This window comes from Drosophila tropicalis, unplaced genomic scaffold, assembly GCF_018151085.1.
Source record: "Drosophila tropicalis isolate 14030-0801.00 unplaced genomic scaffold, ASM1815108v1 contig_413, whole genome shotgun sequence".
Classification (NCBI taxonomy): Eukaryota; Metazoa; Arthropoda; class Insecta; order Diptera; family Drosophilidae; genus Drosophila; species Drosophila tropicalis.
In genome coordinates this window covers 133282-159509 of record NW_027172877.1, presented here as the reverse complement: position 1 = coordinate 159509, position 26228 = coordinate 133282, and the positions used below count along the sequence as shown (strand labels likewise).

General features: G+C 38.8%; 5 protein-coding genes across 6 annotated transcripts; 3 read left to right on the top strand and 2 right to left on the bottom strand.

Moving 5' to 3' along the window:
* Positions 1-5506: 5506 nt before the first annotated feature.
* On the bottom strand, positions 5507-6123 carry ATPsynGL (ATP synthase, subunit G-like). Its single transcript, XM_068285649.1, has 2 exons — positions 5970-6123; positions 5507-5907 (listed from the first exon to the last, which is right to left on the bottom strand). Exons 1-2 carry the CDS (start codon positions 6007-6009, stop codon positions 5630-5632), a joined length of 318 nt encoding a protein of 105 aa, XP_068141750.1. The 5' UTR covers positions 6010-6123; the 3' UTR covers positions 5507-5629.
* Positions 6124-9354: 3231 nt separating this feature from the next.
* LOC137573591 (adult cuticle protein 1) lies at positions 9355-10394 on the top strand. Its single transcript, XM_068285545.1, has 2 exons — positions 9355-9426; positions 9498-10394. The coding sequence occupies exons 1-2, from the start codon at positions 9421-9423 to the stop codon at positions 9906-9908; spliced, it is 417 nt and encodes a 138-aa protein (XP_068141646.1). The 5' UTR covers positions 9355-9420; the 3' UTR covers positions 9909-10394.
* Positions 10395-13464: 3070 nt separating this feature from the next.
* Positions 13465-14252, top strand: Acp1 (Adult cuticle protein 1). Its single transcript, XM_068285544.1, is given in 3 exon segments — positions 13465-13515; positions 13587-13919; positions 13921-14252. Coding segments are annotated over 3 exon segments (405 nt in total). The 5' UTR covers positions 13465-13509; the 3' UTR covers positions 13987-14252.
* Positions 14253-15505: 1253 nt separating this feature from the next.
* On the bottom strand, positions 15506-19263 carry ebi (transducin beta like ebi). Its single transcript, XM_068285673.1, has 3 exons — positions 18493-19263; positions 17021-18417; positions 15506-16956 (listed from the first exon to the last, which is right to left on the bottom strand). The coding sequence occupies exons 1-3, from the start codon at positions 18548-18550 to the stop codon at positions 16111-16113; spliced, it is 2301 nt and encodes a 766-aa protein (XP_068141774.1). The 5' UTR covers positions 18551-19263; the 3' UTR covers positions 15506-16110.
* AP-2alpha (adaptor protein complex 2, subunit alpha) lies at positions 19191-26228 on the top strand. Of its 2 annotated transcripts, none has more exons than XM_068285671.1 (8): positions 19191-19350; positions 20045-20334; positions 21317-21528; positions 21603-22648; positions 22712-23657; positions 23720-24003; positions 24079-24283; positions 24411-26228. In XM_068285671.1, exons 2-8 carry the CDS (start codon positions 20271-20273, stop codon positions 24486-24488), a joined length of 2835 nt encoding a protein of 944 aa, XP_068141772.1. In that variant the 5' UTR covers positions 19191-19350; positions 20045-20270; the 3' UTR covers positions 24489-26228. The 2 variants fall into 2 exon arrangements, with proteins under 2 accessions (XP_068141772.1, XP_068141773.1); XM_068285672.1 differs by having other exon boundaries at positions 19232-19552.

Below are 26228 nucleotides of genomic sequence, written 5' to 3'. Positions count from 1 at the left end.
TATACAAGGAATTACATATATCTTCACTGTGGGTCTTTCAATAATTTCATCCAGATTGGTTTGTTCTAGAAGATTTATCTTAACTTCTGACTTCTGTGTGTCAATTAGATGAAACCTCAAACCTCAAACCAAAGGGCGATGCTGATTTGTGGGCTTATAAGACAGAGCAAAATGTCATATATTTGTGATAGACAAGTCCTTATTGTCGTTTGAATTGACTTATCCTAAAGAGACTAGAAAAAGCTTTGTTTGTATACCAGAAGTTCCAATACTGAAGTATTGAAAGTATCGAAAAATGCGTTAAGGATAGAAATAAAACATTAAAAAAATGATCTTTCTTCCCCATCTCTGGTGTCTAAACGTTTCCTATACATGTATTCCGTACCTTAGCCCACCTAGATATAGAACAAGGGAACAATCCTTACAGCAATGGGGCTACATCCGAAATGACAACATTAATAAAAAACATTAAAATCAATCAACTGAAAACAATTCTCAAATGAGCTGACCAATTCTTTGACCAAACGGGTTCAAAACAAAGTGATAGGGCAACTTAATAGGTGTACATTATGGCCGTAACCACGCTTTACTAGTTCGTTGACTTAAATTAGGGTGAATATGACAAAAAATGTATGAAATTATCAAAAAAAAACAAGAAATTCCATTACTGAGTCTGATAAAGTCGAGTCTGATTGTAAGTCATGTTTAGATTTAGTTTACTTTGAAGTTTTAATAACAAAGTCAGTTTCTTTAATATTGCATTCGTATTTGTATTATTTTTTTGTAACAATTGAAATAGTATCTCAAGCAAAATGACTATATACCACCCATGCAGTAAACTAGCTAATGCACCCACCCACCACTTAAGGCGGCTTCAAAGTATCGTAATGTCTCCGAGAGCAAGTAAAAAACAAAACAAAACCCAGCTCCGATCGATTACCCTGTGAGAGTGAAGCAATTAATCAATTCCGGGGGCAGTGGAGTACGGGTGGTGGTACTCAACCACCCGATCGAAAGTCAAAAAGCAGGGGCGTTGACAAAAACCTCAACGCCATAGAAAAACCAAACCGACAATGCATAGCAACAATTCCAATAGCAGCAGCAGCAGCAGCAACAGCCGCCACCACCGCTGCAACCGCAGCACCACCAATAGCACCAAATGTGGCAGCAGCTGGACAACAAGTTGCCAACGTCGCGTCGTCGTCGTCAACTGGTTACACAAAACGAGAGTAAAATTAGAGCAGGGGGCCGTTTGCCTTGATCGTCGCACACTCGTCTCGCACTTGCAATTATTAATAGCAGCATAAAACAAAAAAGAAAAAAATAATAATAATAAAATGTGTGCAGTAAAATAATAAACTAAATACCATTAACATTAACTGGTTAAGTAATTCCATATGCAAATTTTCTTACAGGTCCGCCTAAGATGAAAGGGAAATCCGTCTTCAGTAAGGAAGAAAACTGAGCCAACTCTTTTCTCTCTGAAGTTATCAAATCATCTTGGCGCCCAACGTAGTACTTTATGTAGATTTTTATTGAATGAAAATGGCATGTCAATGGCAAGAATTCAAAACAAACTCATTTTCCGTGCTGTATGTTCAAAAAGGTGTCAATTGGCGCCCAACGTGGGGCACCACCACCAGCAGCAACAGCAACAATGTTGTCGGTCGGTGTGCTGTTTCTTGCCGTTGTTCGCTGTCGTGTTGGCAGCCAAGCCCCATACCAATCGCCCATAAATCTTAACGCCAAAGCCATTCACTTTTTTTTCTTTATTTTTCTGTTGTTTGCTTTTGTTTTTCTGTTTTGCTTATTTCTCACTGCGTGACACGCAAATGCAAGCAAAAAACGCATGACGCAGCAGCCACAGAAACTGCAACTGGGCTTCCTCTTTGACACACACACACTTGGAACACACACAAGTTCAAGTTTACGCACAACCTGGCAAACTTGGCTTCCTGCTTGGCGACAGGTTAACGCACTTAACGTTTTTCCACTGGTTTTTGACCGACCGTACGCACACTTGAATGTGGGCGCACTTCACGCATCGAGCTACTACTTCTACCTCTCTATACTACAGATCAGGTTTTGCGATTCAATTTCATTATTTTTGCGTCTGTTATGCAATTTGGTGTGGTTGTGTGGATGAGGATTATGATTCATTTGGCTCAAAATGCAGGTTAATGGCTCAATGTGAATAGGAGGCGCGAATGAGTGAACTCTTTCATATTTGGGCTGACAAAACTGCAGATAGAGAGCCCGGTTTTTATGATTTCATAACTTTGGTCTATATCTCGCACCTGCTTGTACTCCATCCACCCTCGAACAGCAACTGGTTAAGTGGCCTAAAAATAGTAACAACCTGTAAATATATTATTCAAACGGAAAGCCAAAGAAACAAAAAACTAAAGCCAAGTAACTATCTCGTGTTGCATGAAAGAGCTGCCATAATCTGAAACTTGTTGCACCCTCCATGCACCAAGGCAAAAGTAAAACCACTTGCACGTCATCTTAACTAGCCCCCACCCCACCCTTATACATATGTGTGGAGAGATATTCATATTGATAGAAATTGTATATTATAATCAATAATCATAGTTCGAGTTGTGACAGTTGTCAAGTGATCCAGAAATTTGGTGTGGTTGTGTGGATGAGGATTATGATTCATTTGGCTCAAAATGCAGGTTAATGGCTCAATGTGAATAGGAGGCGCGAATGAGTGAACTCTTTCATATTTGGGCTGACAAAACTGCAGATAGAGAGCCCGGTTTTTATGATTTCATAACTTTGGTCTATATCTCGCACCTGCTTGTACTCCATCCACCCTCGAACAGCAACTGGTTAAGTGGCCTAAAAATAGTAACAACCTGTAAATATATTATTCAAACGGAAAGCCAAAGAAACAAAAAACTAAAGCCAAGTAACTATCTCGTGTTGCATGAAAGAGCTGCCATAATCTGAAACTTGTTGCACCCTCCATGCACCAAGGCAAAAGTAAAACCACTTGCACGTCATCTTAACTAGCCCCCACCCCACCCTTATACATATGTGTGGAGAGATATTCATATTGATAGAAATTGTATATTATAATCAATAATCATAGTTCGAGTTGTGACAGTTGTCAAGTGATCCAGAAATTGGTTAATTATTAAGCAATTAACTATGATTTACTTAGCATACTAATTGCTAGACGCTTTAATTACCATTAGAGCTTGTTCAAGAGAGCATAACGGTTAAATTATATACGCAAAGCATGAGTGAGAGATAGATAGATAGCTAGAGAGAGACAAAGAGGGAGATAGAGAGAAGCGGGTGCTGCTGATTCGTAGGTAAATTGCATCATTACCAACTATTGCATACAAAATTCGCACTTCGGAGGCCAACCCACTCGAAAATTCCTACCCAAGACCCAACTTGTGATTGTAGAATTAGTTACATTAATTAAATTAAATCGACTAACAAATGTTATAGATAAAACATTTACTCAATCAAGTGGGCTACTAAAATACTCTAAACCTCGTATGAATAACGTATTAAGTCTACCCCAAAATGGAATTTTAAGACGAATTTTACAAAACTTTTCTCATGAAGCATAGTGTCTTAAATGAGTACTAAGCCTCCGTTACAAAGCATAAAGTTTAAGAGTTTTCCTATTCCACTTTTGGTTCAAATTGGTAATACAAACCATTGTACAATATTATCTAGAGTCTCACAATCAGCTAAAAAGAAATAAGTCTAAACTGTGAAATGTCCAAATCAATCTATGTCCTGTTCCATTTTTAGAAAGTGGGAGCCAATCGAATAACACTAGAGGAATTCTTTGTAGAATCCGATTTAAGAAGACGCTTTTTTCGAAAACTAAAACTGAGTCGCCCTAAAATACAAATTTTTGACTTGGAGCAAAAAAACATTTGGCTATTATCATAAATATATTAATAATATTCTCTAGGAAAGTAACCAAGGGAAACATTTGTTTTATTTACTTTATTTCTTTGATTATTAACATTATCATATTTTATTTACAAAAATTAAAACAATCCGAATAATTGCATTTTAACTATATGTGTGTACTCAAAAGCCACATTTCGAATTTAATCATTTTTAAGAATTCAAACTTTTCAAGGACTTTATCAAAATAGAAAACTCAAATGAGACTTTTCAACAATAAATCCTCATGAATTTTCCATTAAATTTCAGTTTGCGAATAATTTCAAAAGGCTCTAATTAAAAATCATTTAACTATGATGATGATATGATGATATTGATTTATTTTAGACAAAATCAACATTTAATTGTCATCATAAGCCAAGAATTCCAATTCGCTTTCGACCAATTTGCATGGAATCGGAGTCAGATTTTCCCATCCCACCATATGGGATGTGTTTTAGTGATAAGCAAAACTACCCGAAATTTGAAAGTGTATGGAAACTAAATGAGAGACATGCCGAAAATGAAAATGGAGAGAAGAAAAAAACACATTGCAGTTGGTGTGGGTGCCAAACGTTGCCATTGTTGCAACAAAATTCATAGCAAATCATTAGCAAGAGCAACGAAAATTGAATTCAAGCGTGGCTAACATTGATTTGCCTCCCCTCTGCTAGTAGTAGTCTTCCTTCGCTTCCCCACCACCCATTGTCCCTCCTGTGGAGCCACACTTGACCAATTCGGGCAAGTGGAAATCGGCTTTAAATCCATAATTAGTTTTATGCTCTTTATGCGATTTTAATATTGAAAAACTGTTTGGTCGTTTCATTATTTCTTTTTTTCGCTTTGTCTTCGTCGACTTCAGTGGGCGTTGCAGCTGAAAAAATGTGATAAGGACTTTTTTATGTCTGGGGCATTTTTGTCGGATTTTTGGATTTTTGCATGATGCAATCGAGCAATGAGATTGCAACAAAGCCTGGAACTATAGTTGGGTGGTGCTGCTGCTGCTGCGGCTTTTCTTATTGTTGTAGTTGTTGTTATTAAAATACCATTAAAATTGGGCCAAAAGAAAAAAAAGTTATATCCATTCAGATTTCAGGTTTCTTGCGTTGGTGGAACAACAACAACAACAGCGGCCACAACATGTGCATTGTTCTCTCTCACCCATTTGGATTGTGCAACATGTTGAATGAACATATGTAAATGTGTATGTGTGTGTGTATGAAGGTGTCTGATTCAAGTCAATTTCAATTTATGCCACTTGACCAGACCAATGTTCATGTTCCCTTGTTGATTCTGTTTATTCTCGCCCCGGATGTCATATTCAATCGAATGGGAGATGGAGTCGGAAACCAAGATCAATGCCAAAATCAACCGAGTGGAACTCTAATGCTGAAAGCCATTGAGTGTTTGGAATTCTGTCAATTTACTCCACTGTCCAATGGGAGTGCCAAAGATTAGAAGCATTCGAATGGCAGACATTTGCTATAATTGCTCACTGTAATTAGATAATTAGCTCCAACTAGATTAAATCAATCTTAAGTATAAGCACTACTGTGCTAATTCTATGCTGAGTAATAAAGCCTTTCTTAATCTTGGCACAATTAAAATATATTCATTTAAGTAGATTCACTCCGTACATATATGTACATATATGCAAAATAATTCACAAGTGTTATTCGATTTAAAATTGAAATTGTAGAAGCTCTTATACCTTGTAGCCCACCAAGTGACGACGTCCAATCACTTCGCCCATGAAGAACCAGGTGATCACTTCAATGGTGACCAGAGTGTTTAGCCAGGCTTCGCGCACGGTTATTTGGCCGAAGCGTTTGCGCGATGATTTCATATCCTGTTTGGCCTTCTTGGCCGTCTTTTCGGCACTCTTCCGCAGCATCTTCAGATCGGCTGGCAATGGAGGAGCCAATTCGACTTTGGCATATTTCCAGAACTCATCCAAATGGGGGCGTGCCTGAGCCACCAGTTCTACAAGAGTTAACAACAGAAAATCGTAGACTCAAGAATAAGCCAACAAAAAGCATACTCACTATTGGCCAGAGCCGTGACCTTCGTACTAAATTGAGCCATTCTGAGCTATTCTGTATGTCTGATAAGTAGAATTTTAAAAAAATGTCGTTTTCAAACGAATAGCTTAGTGAATGGGAAAGTTTTCTCTATTTCTCTTTAATTTTTGACAAGCAAATGCAGGGTTTCCTAGCTAATCGAAAGTTCTCGCTATACAGATTAGTGTTACCCTGCTAGCAATGGGTGGGAAATAGCCAAAAGCAAAAATGGCTAGAAATGTATCGCCATAATTAAATTTGTTTTCATATGGCAAGTCTATTAAACAAAAGCAAAACAAATCGATCGAATTTTGAACATTTTTTCCAAACTACAAGTTTTTGCACAATATTTGGCCCAATTAGATGATGTTATAGAGCGATAAACTGGCCAATCATTACAATAGTCTGGACAAGATCTACGCCCATTTTGTGCCTGCAAAAAAGAAACACAATGGCCAAAAAGAAACAGCTAGTTATCTTGTCTTTTGATCATCAATGGGAAAAATCTTAAATATTAATATTTATATTTCACCATCATCATCATCCATTATAACTTATGACTATCCAATCAAACGAGTCAAGTAAATTATTGCAATGAAGGTGAAGGGTTCTGAATTACAAAATCTCCGTTAATTGATCCAGTTGGACATTCCAATGCGACCCCGTTACAGTCATTCATTTGCCCTTATGCATAATCATATAAATACCGTTTCAACTACGTTTTTACTTACCTGTCAGGTTATGCAGCTGTCCAGCGGAATGACACACACACACACACACACATGCACCACACCACACACATTTGACACTTTGACCCTCAAAACGTGGCACAAAGACAATTTCAAGTTGAAGCTGCAACAAAAAAAAAAATCTCCCAATTATGGGCATGTAGTTCAGTTCATTTGATTTGATATTTTGCATTTTGCATTTTTATTGTTATTTGTTTGCCGCTCTGACAGCGTTTGATTATATTTATTTCTGCTTTTTGGGCGTTGCCTCTACCGCATTTTGCCTCACCTGGGGGCGGGGGCGAGGACGCTGTAGGCGAGTTGAAATGAAACCAAACGAATTGCAAAAAGCTAATTGTTTCTCTTAAGAACACTGAGAGAAATCACTGACTTGTCTAATAGAGAGAGCCACGATAACTGTTGATCTCTTTAACTGTAGTTTAAATAAACACAAAACTTAAATAATAATGGCGGTTTCATTGGAAATAAACTTTAGTATTAAAATGATTTAATTCCGCCTTAGCTAAATTTAGTTAAAAACCCAAGAATTCGTATTAACTTAACGTTTTGTATTGTTTGGCACTTATTAAAGTTTAAAATTTGTTTTTTTTTTTTGTTAATATAAATGGCATTACTTACTATTATGTTGCAATTCCTTTACTTCTATTCGAAGTTGAGGTTGGATGCTCAGAAATCCAAGCTACTTTTAAAAATTAATAAACTTTTTTATAATTATTAACTCCAAAGTGTTTATTAAGACAATATCATACTATTTAGTCATTAGTAATTAGTTTATTAAATTGCAATCAGATCGAAAAGTAATTATAGGCTTACATGTATAATGTATGTAAGTATTTGAATAATGAATGAGGGGCATGGATTCAAATTATGTGGGAATGTCGGGAGCTCAGTCCTTACAAATGTTTTTTGACAAGACAAAATGCAATCAAAAGTAAGAATAATTCTGCAGTGTTATTTACTTTGTTTGTTTAACTTTTACTGTTTCCTGAACTCGATAAATTTAAACTTTATCTTGACCATTTATCCCTGTAGACTTAAAGCTTACAAAAAAATTTAGTAATGTTTTGCTATTTCCACTGTTGTAAGAGTGACCTGTTAATAAGAGCCCGGACAATGTTTCTATGAGGGCGGAAAGGTTTTTTATTTTTGTCAACAATTGGCGGAGTCCAATGTCTTCGTTTTGCTTGTGACAATCGGGCTGAAATATCCTGGAAAATATTGAAAAGGGAAAAAAGAGTGACCGCCTGCATTCTCCTTGGACAGAAAACTTCTCCCTACCAGGATGCAGTTTGAACTGCGGCGTAAACAAATCTTTAATACAATTCACTTTTAAAGGTATAATTGTGATTAATCTCACCAAAATCGAATAACTAATATAGTCTATGTGATATTTAATTTAATATTTCACACAGCTTTTAATGACGGGGTATTCTACACTATATCCAAAATGCATCCAAATCGGTGATTCGCGTACCTGAAGTTCCCATTGGTAGTTGTTGTTAAATATGTAGTTGCCTTTTTGGTAGATTCGGCTCTGCTAATTGCCATTAGAAAAGTGGAGTTTAAGAAAATACAGAAAGTTATAAAGAATATTGCTGACTATGGATGCCATTCATTCCATTTGAATTGGGAAACTGATTCGGGTCATTCAAAGTGGTTAACTAAATAATAGATCCTTAGCAGCGACAAAACAATTGATCGTTTGGCCAAACCAATACGAAATATCCTTTTTTTTAGAAGCTGACCTTATTCTATCGATTCTATTGGACACAAAAAGAAATATGTAAAATTCAGAATTTGTCATTTTTATGTCCTGGCAAGTGTGGAGGCATGGTACTGAAGGATTAACGCATTATATCTACTCTATGTATACAAAAATCTTGCCCATCTTAATTCAAAACTCCCTAATATTGCATCATCTATAATGGCCTTTATGGAATTGTATAAGATATTTACCTTTAAAACCATTCGATTATTGAAATTTTGTTTCTTAATTACTTTTGCAGTGTACATAAATTCCTTTGACACTGCACATATGTATGTATGGCATTAGGAGGTAAGTATTCTATGTAGAATTCTGTAAGGCTGAAAGGAATTCAAACAGTTATCAAACTTATAAGCATATAAATAATTATGGTTTTCGCTGCATGTTTCTGTGAATTGATTCGATCGATTAGGTGGTATATAGTATACATATACAATGTATATAGAATCGTATTCTTGTTTCAAATGTAATTTGCGCAATTGCGAACCTCCCTCCTCCCTGCCCAACTGCACCCTGGCCGCCGGACATGGACTGGGGCACAGGCATAGGCATGGACTCAAACATACCCAAAGGCAGATCTCAGTTGGACGATCGAGGCAGAGCGCAGTCGCTGCAGCTGGCAGTGAAAGGTGTACAAAGTTTACTCCAAATTCTGCTTAGCTGCTGCTGCTGCAGCCGCTGGCACGAGCTTCGACATGGCTTGGCTTGTGCCTGGCCAGAGTTGGGCGTCGGCGTCTAGTTTAATGTGTGTGTATGTGTCTGTGTGTGTTTTGTGTTTTTTTGTGGGGCAAATTCGTTTGGTGGGTTTAGTATAAAAGTTGCCACAATTTGGTAGTCGAAATCAGAATCAACTCGTTCGCCGAGCAATCAACACTTAGTTCTCCTTCTTCTAACTAAAGAAAAACCCCCAAAAACCCTCAACATGAAGGTAAGTAGCTCTCTCCGATCCTTTGAGGAGAAGTATCGTCTAAGAAGTCTCCTCTATCCCTCTCGATGCAGTTCGCCGTTGCCGTAGTCATGTTCGTCTGTGCCTTCGCCGTCGCTCAGGCCTCGTGGGCAGCCATTGCTCCCGGAGTGTCCTATGTGAACTCGGTGGCCCATGGACCTGCTCTTGGTCTTGGTCTGTGGGGTGGTCATGGTGCCTGGTGGAACGGTGCCCCCGCTGCCGTTGCTGCCCCATGGAACGGTAATGGCTGGAACGCATGGAACGGCGCTGCTGCTCCATGGGGTCTGACCGGTCACGGATGGAGCGGTGCTGCCATTCCCGGAATTGGCCTGTCTCAGGGACCCGCCGGACACGAGGGTGTCTATGTGGCCAAGACCCGTGGTGCCATCCACACAGCTCCCTTGGCTGGACACATCAACTCTGCCACTTCCGTGAATGTGGCCCCTGCTCCCGGAACTCTGTAAATATGAGAAGATCTCCACCACCATCACCACTATAACCGATGCCAAATGGAAGCGGATGCCGTTCACTTCCTATATGACTTTCAACTTGACTCCACTTGGATATCTTCTATCACACAACTTCTTCAACTCTTCAAACACTTATTGTTAAGCACCACACACCGACCGATCTGAGTCCCTTCTATTTCCTCTGATACTGAATACTGAATACTGAAAACTGAGATCTAAAGATCACAAAAAAAAGCAACAAGTCCAACAACAATTACAAAAAAAGAAACCAACATAAGATAAAATGCCAAGTCTTTCTTATTCTTTGACAAAGTTTTCTACCATCTATGACTCTCCTTTCTCTTCCATTCTCTGTATCTGCTCTTCTTCCTCCACTTCTCCTTCTGTCTTCCCTTCTGTAAATACATCTCTAGACGTTATACATTTGCAACAATTGACAAAGATTGAACAAAAATGTTATAAATAATAAACACACACAAAGCAGGTGATTTTATTTATGCGAATAATTCCCAAAATGAGTTTTCTTCTCCATGCATTCTAAATCCAAAATAGCTCAAGGATAATAACAATGAATAAGTCCTGGAAATGAAGTCAACTAATGACAGTTCAAGCATGAATAACTTGGGTTTCTGACAGTTAATTTAACTCAGCAAATTTATGCTCTTACTTTACTTATTAGATGATAATTTTATACATTTTTAAGCATCTCGATCTACCTTGCTGATGTGTGATCTGATAATATGGTTATTACTTAAGACACACTCTGTTATTAGGAAGTTAATCAACAACTACAGTCTGGCCAATATACTCAAGGTACACCTTGTCTACTAAAGACATTAAATCGAGTAGAGGCAATAAAGTACTTTTATTGCAGAAATTGCTTAACATAAAATTGACTACTGAAACTGGCTCAACATTGTTTAGATAATGGGATATAAGAATATAAATGTTATTAAACCTACTACTGCAATCTCTGGTTTTGGTTTACCCAAAATAAGTTTGGAACTAAATACTTTTCCTTTCAAAGTAGTAGAAAATAATAATGAGAATATTTCAATCCTTTCATAATCAAGTCCAAAACGTACAAAGAGGAAAGAGGCTTTAACTAAATGTGCTGTTTATTTAGTTGGAGTGACTTAGGTGTGGATTTGAAATATATTTCTAGAAACTATTTAACAAATGACTCGTCATATAATTATTTCAACTAGATCATAAAACTAAAATCTCAACCTTGCGGCTATTTTGCACCTGCTTATACATGACCTTGACGTTGCATTGATTTCATACAATGATGGGGAGGCGAAAGGGAGTGAAATATGTGTCTTTGTCCATTCTTAAGTGGCGGCTTAATCAAAATGTATTATTATATATCAAATACAAATCAACATTGTTTGGTCAATAAACGACAGTTAATCGTAGGTACTACTTACTGAAACGGTAGTCGGGGCCAATGTTCAATTCATTCACGATCCAATTAATTGCTAACTCAAGCACAAAGTATTGGGACCACAGGGCGTATGCTTAATTATGCGAACGCTTAAAAGGCTAATTACAAAGACAAAAACCAGAGACAGAGTCAGCTAACTCGGCGTTCCCCTGCTCACCTCCAGCATCGGCAACAATCACCACCTGGTCCCCTGCAATCGAACTGATATAATTGTCTACATTTAATACATGGACAACACCATGAGTACTTAGCTAAATTATAGCAGCAACAGCAGCTAATTACAGATTATCATCACCAAGAATTCAACTTGAACTCTTTTTTTTTTTTTCCTCGATTGTCCACAATATTTTTTTGGTCTAGCTATTTGCGTTGGCGTTTTGTTTTGAGGCCAGAATCAAAATGCATAGAAATCATTCGCGTAGCATAACAATTTTGTTTTTGCAAAGGGAGGACTGAAATGGACAAATTATGTAAAGGCAATAACTTGAGAACTTGGCTTAAAAGGCAAGACATAAAAATAAATAGTATTCCGTAAAGTTTTTGCATAACGTATGTAAGAGGGATTGATCCATGGATCATGGGATCCAATGATCTATTCGGACGTAACTTGAAATTCCGCTCATCAAAGTCTGCATTTAGTCTGCTTCCAGACTGATCTCCTAACTCACTTTGAACTAAACGTATCCTAAATAACTGGTTTAGAGATTAAACAGAGATAAAATGTATTATAATCAGAGACCTTAAATTTTGATTATTTTTTTTTAAATTGAAATCCTGAGGGGATGCTTTGTAGTCCCTTTTCAAGAATATTCATAACTATTCTGGAAATGTCTCATGACTAATGACTAATCTTGATCCTAATAAAATAACTCTAAAGTTAAAATATTTGAAAATCTGTTTCTTTTTTTAATATATCTGAAACTAAAATAAGAACGACGAAGAAAAATCTTAAATCATTTTGACAATCCGATAAAACAGTTTGTCTAAGTTTAGGGAAACTGAAATGATTGAGTCCCCCCCTTCGCCTACACCCATGACGGTGTTTGATTTCCTTGCCAACCCGAGACAAGAGGAAACTAGTTTGGCATGCGGCAGCCAAATGTTTTCAATTTTCATTTCTGCATTGTGTGTTTTTAGTTTTTGAATCGAATCGAAGTCAAATGAACAAAACCATTTGGGACATAATTGAATTGTTTGTCTATTTGTTTGTTTCTGCCTTAAGAAAGATTTCAAATGGGTCTAGCAGAGCATTAGCCTTATTCGGTGGCGTGACTATTTGTCTCCCTTCCTTCTGCCCACCTTAAAAGTTGTTATATAATACCCACTATTCTGTCTGCGAATGGAACGATGTAATAATAATAGATATTAATAATTTTACTTTTGGTTCATTTCGCCATATTTGTCGTGTAATCGATTGACTTATTTCAGGATATATGCAAAATAGATTCTGCTCTAATCCAAAATAGCAGTCATAAATCTTATAAAATGCTAATGGAAATCGAACAACAACAATTAAGTAATTAAAAAAGAAAAAAAAAACTGAGCGTATTGACGCGAAGTGAAAAATCCATCAAAGAGACTTACCGGAACTGCAGCTGAAAAGTGGGTTGGGTCCCTGCCCATGCATAATGTGAAGCAATGGATAGTGATGTGACTGGTTCCAATTTCCGAACTAGTTCTAGAAAGTTGAATCTGCTACTAATAATAAAGATTATAAGCAATGTAATGATTTATGCTTCGTTTAGTTTACATTATATGAAATTAACTAGTTCCTTCTGAACAAACCGGAACTGCTCAGATCTATGTACGTATGTACATTGGTGGCTACATGGGAGCTACTCGAGTTCAGAGTAAGATAATGAAAACAATGTCGAGGCGGGTCGTCGGGTGGGCGGTCTGTGTCATTAGCCGTGATCTCACATGCATGCTGCCGCTGGTGGTGTCCACTACATGTCCATGTCTGGTGTGAACTCTCACTTTCTTGCATACATCTGTACATATGTGTCTATGTACATACGTAAGTACATGTGCATATCTAGCTTTTTAGTTGGTTGATCGAGTATAAAACTGACTGACAGAACTGCATTGAGATCAGTTCAGAACAAGAGTTCATTCAGAGCGACCAACCAACCAACAAAAAAAATCAAAATGAAAGTGAGTTTTCTATTGAAAGAGGCAAAGGATTATCCTTTCTTATCCTTTCTTATCCGTTTGACTACTTTCAGTTCGCCCTCGCTATTGTCTTCAGCCTGGCCCTCGCCATGGGAGTGCAGTCATCAGTGATTCCATTGGTCTCTCAATTGGCTGGACATGGACTCTCCTACACAGCTGTCTCAGGACCCTCTGTAGTCGCCGCTCCCTGGGCTGTTCCCGCTGCCCACTGGCCCGCTGCCGTAACTGTTGGAGCCTGGCCACCAGCAGTCTCTCATGTTGCCGCCCCTGTTGTGGCTGCTCATGCTGCCTCAGTCGTGGCTCATGCTGCTCCCTCTGTTGTCGTTGCCCCTGTGGCCCATGAAGGCGTCTACACTGCCCAGACTCGTGGAGCCGTACACACCGCCCCCTCTGGCCGGACACATCCAATCGGTGGCTTCGATCAATGCTGCCCCTGCCCCAGGAACCATCTAAGTAATGAAATCTGTCTTCGTGCAATTTCTTAATCTTTGATTGAACCACCCCCGCCTTGCCATGGAACTGCCTGATGATGATCCTTAAGCCTTCTCTTAATTCCGAGAGATTTAATCGGATCGTTGTCCTTGATATTTGTAAATAGACAGGGTACGATGCACCTGAACCAAAATTTCCTTTCGAATGCACCCGCTCCTAAAAAAAACTCTACGTTATTTATTTAGACAATAAACAAAGGTTTTTGAAAAACTTTACATACAAACGAATGAAAAAGAAAACTTTTATCTTTAACAACATTTTGCAGAAGTAACAACACATGGACAAATGATTCAAATTCATTGGGCCCAATGCATAACATATTTGAAACACCGCCTCATGACGACCTAAGCAATGAAGTTGCACTGCTTGGCAGCTGTTAAGTAGTTCAATGCTCAGCCAAGTTTCTTCTTTTTTCTATTTTTTGCGACGTCTGATCAACAACTCCCGATTTTTCAGCTTACAAAATCGATTAATTTTATCGGTTGCCATATTGTATGGGGATTAATCAAAATTATACGACCACTTACAAGACTTCCTGCTTGGAGAATATTATGATCACCCAGGCTAGTCTTTGGAGTCTGGAGTTTTCATGTGTGCAAGTGTACCGTCTGTACTTGTCCTTTTTTTATCGAATTCAAAAAGTGACTAGTCGTGTTGAAGCAATATCCATCCCAAAGTAAATTTTCTATATAAGGTTATCTCTGCGACATAAAATAAAAAATATCTGAACATTTTTTTTAGCCAATTAAAATTTGTTGAACAACCAGGAAAAATTTGTAAACTCAAATGGCTCTCCAGTTTTTGCTTTATCTACTTGGTGGAAATTCAATGAGCCTCATAACTTCTTAAATCTATTTTCCCTACAACAAAGTTCTTTTGTTTCCACAACATTTTCTTTAATGATTAAAATCCTGGTTGAATAGAATAATTTCACTTCAAGTAAACCCTTTTTCAGTATGCGATCTTCCACAGATTAATCATAGTAATCTGTGAAAGGTAAAGAAGATATTAAAGATATAATGCAACTATTTACATTCCCTCGTCGGTTGACAAATTTCAAAATCGATTAAACCTTTCGAAGACCCCAATCAACATCTTAATTCTTTTTTGAAAACTTTTCATGCAAAATCCTCAGCCTTCATGTAACCACCAACATTCTTAAATTCCAAAAATATAACATACTTAACACATTTTGTACCGCTACTAAAAGTTTTGGTCATCCGAACGTTAACAGAATTATAGGAACAATTCTTAAGCAACGTTCCATTTTTATGTATCCAAATTTTAAAAATTAAATGCTTCTCCTAAAATCAACTTCGATTCGATTCGAACTATCTACTTGGACCACCGAAACATATACTTTTTCAACATAATCTCCATTGAATCCATTTTTAGTGAGTGCAACTCAGAAGTCAACAAACGATACAAAATAAATTTTGGCCGAATATTTCCCATCATTATAATTAAAAAGACTTGTGAGTTAAACCTGTCATAATCATTAGCTTTTAATTAATCTTGCTGGTTTCGCCAATATACGGTTTTAGTTTTAGTTGTAATTTTAGGCTTACTTTAATCGATTTTAGGGACTATTTTATTGTTGTTGGGATGCAGTTACACTGTTCTGAATGTATGTATGTATATATTTTATGCGTAAATCGGCTCTGTGCTTATGATTTGCAAAATTACACATTTAACGTTTGAGATAGAATAGGTGTATTTATAGTTTTTAAGGTCTTAAGGTAATAAAATATTAAGGTGAAAATTGAATCCGGGACAAATCGGATCGGAACGATACAATTAATAGTAACATAAAATGCATATAGAAAAGTTATACTAAACCATTTTTGTATAAAAAAGAGTAAAGAAGCATTTAAATTTAATGGCCTAAATTAAATCGAACATATCATTCATACAATGAAGCAACCACGCAAAAAGCCAAGACCAAGTCCCATTAGCTTTTTGGAGGAGCATCGAATGAAAGCGAAAGAAGGGCTTTCATTTTGTTTGTATAAGGACTCTTTCGTTTTAGTATATAAAACTAAAGATCTGCTGCTGGTGTTGCTGTTGGTGCTGTGGCTGTCCGGATCAGAATTTCCGCAGATCCAGAACAAAGACACTGCCATCGGAGGCACTAGCACCCACTTTGGTGCCTTTTGAGTTCCAGCACACTTCGAATATGCCGCCAGTGCCTTTGTAGCTATGCACTAATTGTCCCGTTTGAGTGCTCCAAATGTGCACGCATTTATCGAAACTGCCCGAAGCCAAATGTTTGCCATCGGGGCTGAAGGCCACCGAATAGACCGGCTCTGTATGCTTGGTTAATGTATGGATGCAACTGCCGCGCTCCACATCCCACAGCCGCACAGTTGAATCGAATGATGCAGAGGCTAGAATTAAGTTTGTATTCGGGTTATTTGTTCCTGGTCCGGTAGGTGACCACTTTATCGTGTAGATCTCCTTGGAATGAGCCTGCAAGTCGTGACAACAGTGAATTCGATTCATGCTCCAAATCTTTAGTGTCATATCATCTGAGCAGGATGCCAGCAGTTGACCCTGTGGACACCATTTAATGGCATTCACTTCATTTGTATGACCGCGGAACGTTTTGATAGGTTCATTGACACCCAAACGACACACATGAATCCTTTGATCTGTACTGCATGAAGCGAATGCCTGATTCGACTGCCAATCCACATCCAAGGCAGGAGCACTATGAAAAGCAAATTGCTGGGTACATTGGCCAGTTGAGGCGTCCCAAATGATGGTGGTCTTATCCACTCCAGCAGAAAGTATATAATTGCCGCACTTATTCCACTTCAGAGCAAAAATCGGGCCCTTATGCTGGCCCAAAGTGGAGGCCAGCCGGCCGTCGGTATTCCAGATGCGGGCGTAGCCATCATAGCTGCCTGTGGCTAAGAGAGAACCATCGCACTAAAATGTAGAAAGTTAAATAAATTAAATTCGTCAAGGAATCAGTAAGTGGCAACCAACTCACGTTCCAATCGAGCGAAGTGACATCTTTATTACTGGGCACTTCGGCTCCTCCCTTTTGAATGCAATGCCTTAGAACCAATTGATTGGAATTCGTGTTTGCATCGGACATATCCCAAATACGTGCCGTACTGTCACCAGAACCACTTGCCAATAAATCGCGACTGGGATTCCAAGCGCAAATGAATACCTCGCTTTCGTGCCCACGCAGGACGCGAGCTTTGGATTCTGGTATTTCAATGCTTTGATCAATGTCCATGGCTTCCACGCCTGAGCCAGCGCCAGATGCTCCGCCCACGGCACCTCCTCCGGCGTTGCCGGTGGACGATGAGATGCTGCCACCGGTGGCTGAACTTGCAGTGGATGTGGCCGTTTGGCCACCTGTTAATGTGGTTACTCTAGTAGTGCTAACTCCTGTAGATGGTGCTCCTCCACCGGTGGCTGACTTGGCAGCCTGTAATGCGTTTGCCGCGCCAGTTCCCGCTCCTCCAGCTGCAGCTCCAACTGCTCCTGCCCCGCCGGCATTTGGTTCTGTTGCATTTGCGGCATTGACCCCTGCCGTTGTCTGATCTACGCCGGTACTGGAATTGCTACTATTGCCGTTGGTGGATGTGGTTGAAGTAGCATCGTCTGTGCTCGAGGCATTGGTTGCTGTTTGACCAGTTGTCGGAGCAGCGGAACTGGTGGTGCCAGTCTCCGATTTCTTAGGTCCACCTCCGGTTGCTGTTGCTGCTGCTGTCGAGCCAGCAGAATCTCCGCTAGCATTGTTGGAGGAAGAGCCGTTATTTGAACCAATCGCAGATCCTGAGTTATTCGTGCCGCTTGTTTGGTTATTGGCATTACCTCCTGCACCTCCCGCATTGCCGCTAGAGTCCACTTCATTTATGTTGCTGTTCGGGTTAGAGGACGACGTATCTGTGGGAGTGACAGTGCCACCCGTTCCAGCATTATTGCCGTTATTGCCAGAGGCAGTCTTATTAGCTGTTGCTCCTGCTCCAGTTGCTCCCGTTGAATTGGTTCCTGAGCCCACTCCACCGGTGCCTGGTTCCACTTTAATCTCGGTTTTGGTATTACCTGCCGACTGGGCATTGCCGGTTGCATTGGAATTTGCATCCACCGCATTTGTGGCATTTGCATTGGAGGCCACGGACGGTTTGCCAGGTTCCGTTTTCACTGTTGGCTTGACGGGCTTCACTTCGGGCATCACAGCATCAATAAGGGACAACCCCTCTATGGGTCTGGCTACTTCGCCATCCTCGCCTACACTCCACTCCACTTCGGTGTAGAGCAAACCCTTCTGTAAAATGGTCAACAGCGCTGCGGGTGGAACCAAAGCACCATTAATGTTACTTTGTGAAATGTGCGATTCAATGCCAAATACATAGGCAGAATGAAGAAAACCTAAAATAAAGATAACAATTAATATCATTCGCATTATACACACTCCCCTCCCCACTCACTAGGGGATTATCTTACCCGACTCCTGTAGATATCGGTAAACCAAAAAGTTCACCTCGTCACTGGAGAAACTCATGACTACCAGGGTCAGAATGTATCGTTTTACCAAAGCTCTTCTTTTCGCTGGCCAATTTGTAGCACAATTGTACAATATTAAAGACTGAGATTAGCGTAACACATGCGTCTTCCCCTCTACTGTCTTTCGTCTTCATTTAGCATAAGCACTTCACCCGGCTCCAGTGTTTCAACGGCTTTTTATGTGGTCTCACTCCCTCTTTCTTGTATTTGTTTATTTGATTGCTTTTGCTCAATTTACTTCGTAGTGCAATTGCATTTTACATTCCGCTTTTTTCCACTCGACAAATAAAAAATGAATTTGCCCAATTTACGCCATCCCTGGCAACGCTCAAGCGAAAATGGCGGCTCATGGTTAAAAGTATTAAAGGGTAGTTCTCGATTTACGCTCGCCTCAAAAACCTTTTCATAATAATTTAGTGTAAATTAATTTACAAAGGCAAGTTCATATTGTGTAACATTTAAGTCGCTGCTAATAATAAAATAAATTTTTTTCGTCTTTTTGTAGCTGCATAAATAAACATATTTATTTTTCTGACGTCATTATTGACGAGATTATATGCTGCCCTGTGCACTTGTAGCCCTTGCAAGTGTGACCGTATCTTGGCAGCATTTCCGACCGAACTGGAATGTGGCCACACATACCAGCTTCTGAAACCGCCAGATGGCGGGCAGTTGCACTTACAGCGAGCGAGCGAGAGAGATGAAAAATCAATAGAAATTTTCAATGGTTTTTTCTGGTGGCCCACTGAAAAGAGTTTACAAAAATAAAACCGAAACTCTCAGCGTAATATAATACAAGTAATTTACCCCATTAGCATTCGAGTTATATAAAGTTAAAAAACGATACGTGTGAAAACATTCCGCCAAAAACACAGCCAACACCCCAAGAGAAAAAAGTAACGCAAAGGAAACGCAAACGCAAACTACAAACCGCAAGCAAGCCAAAAAGAAGAAAAGAAATTTAAATTCCAACAAACTCTTCAAATTTGTTATTGTTAAAGTAAGCAACTACAACAGCAACCACTAACAACGTTAATAAAGTTTGATTTCGGTTTGTTTTGTGCGAATAAAACGTCTTCGTCATCTTTCCAGCGAAAGAAAAAAAGTAGAAAAAATTCGTGACGTCGACTGCGGCAGCGACTGGACAGCAGCGACGTGACATGAAAGCGAAACGGGCACAAAGAGTGTTTAAACAAAAAGAATAAAAAAAAGATGCAGGCCGGTGGTCGGTGGTCGCCTAAGGTCATTCATTATACTCAGAGAAAATGGAAAAAATATAGAAAAATCTGCTTTTATCAACAGGATTTTTGATGGTTGCCAAGTTAATGTAGTTGCCAAAAATTGACTGTGTCTGTGTGTGGGTGTATAAGGGGGGCGTACATGTAAGAGTGTTTGTGTGTTTGTTTGGTAAATGTCAAAGTTTATGCTATGCTTCTCTTCTTTCGTTGATTTACCGCTATCAATTGATCAATGTTTCTTTCTCATCTAATAGAGCTTTGAATTATCACAAAAAGAGAGCGCGTTAGAGCAGAAAACGTAAAACAACAATAAATAACAAAAACAACAGAAGAACAAAAAAAAAAAAGCAATTGCCATCTCCGTTTGCCGATAAGCAGTAGCAGCAGCAGCAGCAGTTGACCCCGCCCACTGCTAAACAGACGTTTTTCTTGCGCCCCCAAGTTTAAATAAATTTAGCGAAAATTAATAAGCTAACTACAATGGCGCCGGTGCGGGGGGATGGCATGAGAGGCCTGGCCGTGTTTATATCGGATATAAGAAACTGTAAGTAAATTTTTGAAAGAATTGTGCACAAAACACCCCGACTAAGTAAGATATTCATTATTTAATTCATTTTATCAATTACTTACAACAAACACATACTTGAGTAAATTGTGTGAGAGAGAGAGAGAAACAGATTAAATCGAAGAGCTTTGCTTTTCTTATCCAAAACATACATACACATACATACATATGTATGTACATATTTTATATGCGGGTTCGGGGGGCGGAATCTGCTTCGTTTCTTTCTTCAATTACTGGGCGTTAGTATAGTATACACTTGATATAACGATCCAGCGTCTTTTTGGATCGTTATTGCATTCGAACGATCGTAAATAGAACCTGTCTTTGTCTTCAGTTTAACGACAGTTTGTCAAACGTTATCAGCTTATTAACGATTCTACTGTTTTCTTACAAATAAATGGATTAAGCACATTCAACACCTATGTACATACGTACTGTACATGTACAATAGGAATACAGTGAAACCCTTTCTGAGGGAAGATTTAAATCCGGTGACCTCGAAAAAATTAGTTTGGCCAAAACATATCCCTTAAACGAGTTTACACTGTATACGTACATATACATACATATGTTTGTATTTATGTATGTTTATTTGGTGATATGCCTCAATTGTTTGCTATTAGACATTCTCTCACTCTGTCGCACTTTCCGACACCCTGTGTATGTTGTGTGTGTATGTGTGTCCCATTATCGTGAAGCTGGTTTCCTCGCCAGCAACATACATATGTATGTACATATGTATGTATGTATATCGCTAGAGTCGGTGACTGGTACTAATTGGCGCCTATGTGACCAGTAATACATATATGATGAAAAGAAGAAGAGAGAGAGAGAGTAGGAGACCGCTCTTCCATTGATGATCTGAGCTAAGATTTAATTTTCGTTTGGTTTTTCCCTTTGGACCAAAATCTCCTTTACTGACCTTGACCCATTTCATTTCATTTCGCTCTTTGTCTCTTAGGTAAAAGTAAAGAGGCCGAGGTAAAACGGATAAACAAGGAATTGGCCAATATACGAAGCAAATTTAAAGGAGATAAAACTTTGGATGGCTACCAAAAGAAGAAATATGTCTGCAAATTGTTATTTATCTTTTTGCTGGGCCATGACATTGACTTTGGCCACATGGAGGCAGTCAATTTGTTGTCCTCCAACAAATACTCAGAGAAGCAGATTGTGAGTATTAAATAAATCATTCACTAATCTGAGCTACTGAAACTAAATTTAATATTCTCGTTTCGTCGTTCTAGGGCTACCTGTTCATCTCGGTGCTGGTGAACACCAATAGCGATCTAATTCGACTGATCATTCAGTCAATTAAGAATGATCTGCAATCTCGGAATCCGGTTCATGTTAACTTGGCTTTGCAGTGCATTGCCAACATTGGCAGCCGTGACATGGCCGAATCCTTCTCAAATGAGATTCCCAAATTGTTGGTTTCCGGCGATACAATGGATGTAGTTAAGCAGTCGGCTGCACTGTGTCTATTGCGTCTATTTCGCTCATCGCCAGACATTATTCCGGGCGGAGAATGGACTTCGCGGATCATTCATTTGCTCAACGACCAGCATATGGGCGTAGTGACGGCTGCCACCTCCTTGATTGATGCCCTGGTCAAGCGTAATCCAGATGAGTACAAGGGATGCGTAAATTTGGCCGTTTCCCGTCTATCACGCATTGTGACGGCCAGCTATACGGATTTGCAGGATTATACATACTATTTTGTGCCAGCTCCCTGGTTGTCTGTGAAACTTCTGCGATTACTGCAGAACTACAATCCCGTGACCGAAGAGCCCGGAGTTCGAGCGCGCTTGAATGAAACTCTGGAAACGATTTTAAATAAGGCTCAAGAGCCACCTAAGAGCAAGAAGGTGCAGCACTCGAATGCTAAGAATGCGGTTTTGTTCGAAGCCATTAACTTGATCATTCATAGCGACAGCGAGCCAAATCTCTTAGTGAGAGCGTGCAATCAGTTGGGACAATTCCTTAGCAACAGGGAAACCAATTTGCGTTACTTGGCTTTGGAGTCCATGTGCCATTTGGCCACATCAGAATTCTCGCATGAGGAGGTGAAAAAGCATCAGGAAGTGGTCATACTCTCAATGAAAATGGAAAAGGATGTGTCTGTTAGGCAAATGGCTGTCGATCTGCTCTATGCCATGTGCGATCGCGGTAATGCCGAGGAAATTGTCCAGGAGATGCTTAACTATCTGGAGACAGCTGACTATTCCATAAGGGAGGAGATGGTACTCAAAGTGGCCATCTTGGCCGAAAAATATGCCACCGACTACACTTGGTAAGTGGAAGAAAAAACAATTACCAAAAATGAATTCTTTAATCGCTTATCGTTATGCTTTAGGTATGTCGATGTCATTCTCAATCTCATTCGTATTGCTGGCGACTATGTGTCGGAGGAGGTCTGGTATCGGGTCATTCAGATTGTTATCAACCGCGAAGAGGTGCAGGGCTATGCCGCCAAAACTGTATTCGAAGCTCTGCAGGCTCCAGCCTGCCACGAGAATATGGTCAAGGTGGGCGGTTACATTTTGGGTGAATTCGGTAATCTCATTGCCGGCGATTCCCGTTCCGCCCCGTTGGTGCAATTTAAATTGCTACATTCAAAATACCATCTATGCTCACCCATGACCAGAGCTCTGCTGCTCTCCACCTACATAAAGTTCATCAATCTTTTCCCTGAGATACGATCGAACATCCAAGAGGTATTCCGGCAGCATAGTAATCTTCGGTCAGCAGATGCTGAGCTCCAACAGCGGGCCAGTGAATATCTGCAATTGAGTATTGTGGCATCCACAGATGTGCTGGCCACAGTTCTCGAGGAGATGCCCTCATTCCCAGAGCGCGAGAGCTCTATTCTGGCGGTACTCAAAAAGAAAAAGCCAGGACGCGTGCCCGAGAACGAGATACGTGAATCAAAGAGCCCCAATCCCGTTTCCAATCATCAAAATGCCAATAGCCACCACATCAACAGTAATTCGACAGCATCCAATAAACTGAATAATAGCAATGCCCATGCCGATCTCTTGGGTTTGAGTACACCGCCAGCCAATAATGTGGGGGGATCGAATAGCAACAGTAATAGCACCCTCATAGATGTCCTCGGAGACATCTATGGCACTAATAATAATGCCAATGCTGCCGTCTACAATACCAAGAAATTCCTTTTCAAGAACAATGGAGTCCTCTTCGAAAATGAGATGCTACAGATTGGTGTGAAGAGTGAATTCAGACAGAATCTGGGCCGATTGGGTCTCTTCTATGGCAATAAGACACAGGTTCCTCTAACGGTGAGTGGAAATTCAAAATATACGCTTATTTCGAGTCACTAAATCGGATTATCTATTTGTAGAACTTTAATCCTGTGCTGCAATGGTCGACGGAGGAGGCGCTCAAATTGAATGTCCAAATGAAGGCGGTGGAGCCAACATTAGAGGCTGGCGCACAAATCCAACAGCTGTTAACCGCCGAATGTATTGAAGATTATGCCGACGCTCCAACTATTGAAATAAGTTTTCGATATAATGGTACACAACAGAAGTTTAGCATTAAGCTGCCACTTTCCGTCAACAAATTCTTTGAACCAACTGAAATGAATGCTGAATCCTTTTTTGCGCGATGGAAAAATCTCAGCGGGTAAGTAGCCTAGAACTCTGTAAACTAATTCATACTAATGCAATATTATTGCTAATTTCAAAACCAAACAAAAAGGGAACAACAAAGATCCCAGAAGGTTTTCAAGGCTGCTCAGCCGCTTGATTTGCCTGGGGCACGGAATAAACTCATGGGCTTCGGCATGCAGCTGCTTGATCAGGTTGATCCCAATCCAGATAATATGGTCTGTGCAGGCATTATCCATACGCAATCCCAACAGGTTGGCTGTCTCCTGCGACTGGAGCCAAATAAGCAGGCACAGGTAAGTCAGTTTTCTTTACAAATCAACTATTCATCTGTTCATTTATAATTATAGAATTTGTTGGTGTCAAATTAAAAAAAAATAAAAAGTGAATGCCACAATTTAACCTTATTCTGTTTGTTTTTAGATGTTCCGACTAACCATCAGAGCCAGCAAAGAGACAGTGACTCAAGTGATTTGCGACCTACTGTCGGATCAGTTTTAAGCTCATCTGCGCATCCCACAACCCATAAACACACACACAGACACACTCACACAAACACACTTTATAAAGATGCACAATCCAAATTAATCATCTAGGGAAATATCAAAAGAGGGGGAAACACAGATTATGATCCCTTGCTTTCTTAGCCCTCCACCAACACTCCACACATGTTGTATGTACCTTTCCACTTTAACTATTGCTAAATGCTATGGAGCCAGCTATATATATACACTATATAGGGACACTTTTTTCTAACTAGTTGTAAAACCCAGCCTTCTGTTTTTTGTTTATCCTACTATCCGTTTTTCCTACTTATTTTCATATACCTTCTATTTTTCTGTAAATGTTAAGCTCAAAGTGTTGAAGAAGATAGCATAATTCGATTATGTTATGTTGACAAATTAAATATATATACGAATATATATATACATATATATAGATTTATATATATTAATATATAGTGTTGCATCAGTTCGAAGCAGTAGCAATTGGATATTATAAAAAACAAAACAAATATTATAACTATACCTAAAATGTATATGTGTATATTTATATATATACATGAACGTTCCGACAAAATACCCGCGTATATACTTAGTATATACCTCAAAAAGAAAGAAGAACACATAACAGAAAGCTTAAAAAACAAAAGAATCATATGCAAAAAAAAAAAAAAAAAAAAAAAATCGTTATCTAAATATTTATATATACACAAAAAAAAAAGAATATATATTGAAAAATTCATGTTTAGTGTTTTTGATTGTGAGATAACGAAATTGAGATGATGATTAAAATCCGGCTGATGATCGGCGGAGGACTAGCTCGAACCAGGATTGTAAAATATTGAATTCAAATTGCACATTTTAACTAATTTGTATTTATATCATTTGTAATTATTTTGCATTATTATTGCTATTTAAATTTATTGTATATTCGAGAATCGATATTTATATTTACAATTCCTCTTCGAGTTCGTCTGCTCTCATATGACAATGAAAATCTCATTAAATGATAGACAAATAATTAGATGGTGAACAAATCACACACAGACACACACATATACACATGATCATTGAATCAATTTTTTAAATATTAACTTGTTGAACAAATCTAAAATGTAGACAGGAGAAATAAGGAGTAAAGATAAACCTAAAGGCAACCTTCAAAATAATTATATATCGTATATCAAAAATTCTCAATTGATTCTTCTGTAATATTCTTTTGTTTTGTATACATGCAAACATACATACATACATACATACATACATATTCTATATACATTTGTACCATAGATAAAACTACATACAAGTACATACATAAATACATGTTGTTGTGCCGTTTTATAGAGCACCAAGTATTAACTGATAATCCCTTGAACCAGATCCATGCCCATACACACACCCACACCCAGACCCTAAAGCAGCCATAAAAATGTGTCGAACAAAACTAATTCATGTAAACTAAACAATATATACTATATATTGTCTATATATTATATATATAAAATAGATATTGAATACTGGAACTTGACATCTCTTATAATTCTCTCTTTTTTGTGCATGGAGATTTTTGGAAAACGTTTTCAAAAAGTGCAATAGTTAAATTGTTAAATGAATTCCACAAATACACACGAAAGAACATTAACTAAAACAAACAACAACTACATATAGCAAATGCAGGAATTTAACTGTAAACGTAAAGAAAAATATGTATTTAAATAAATTAATAAATATGAACAAA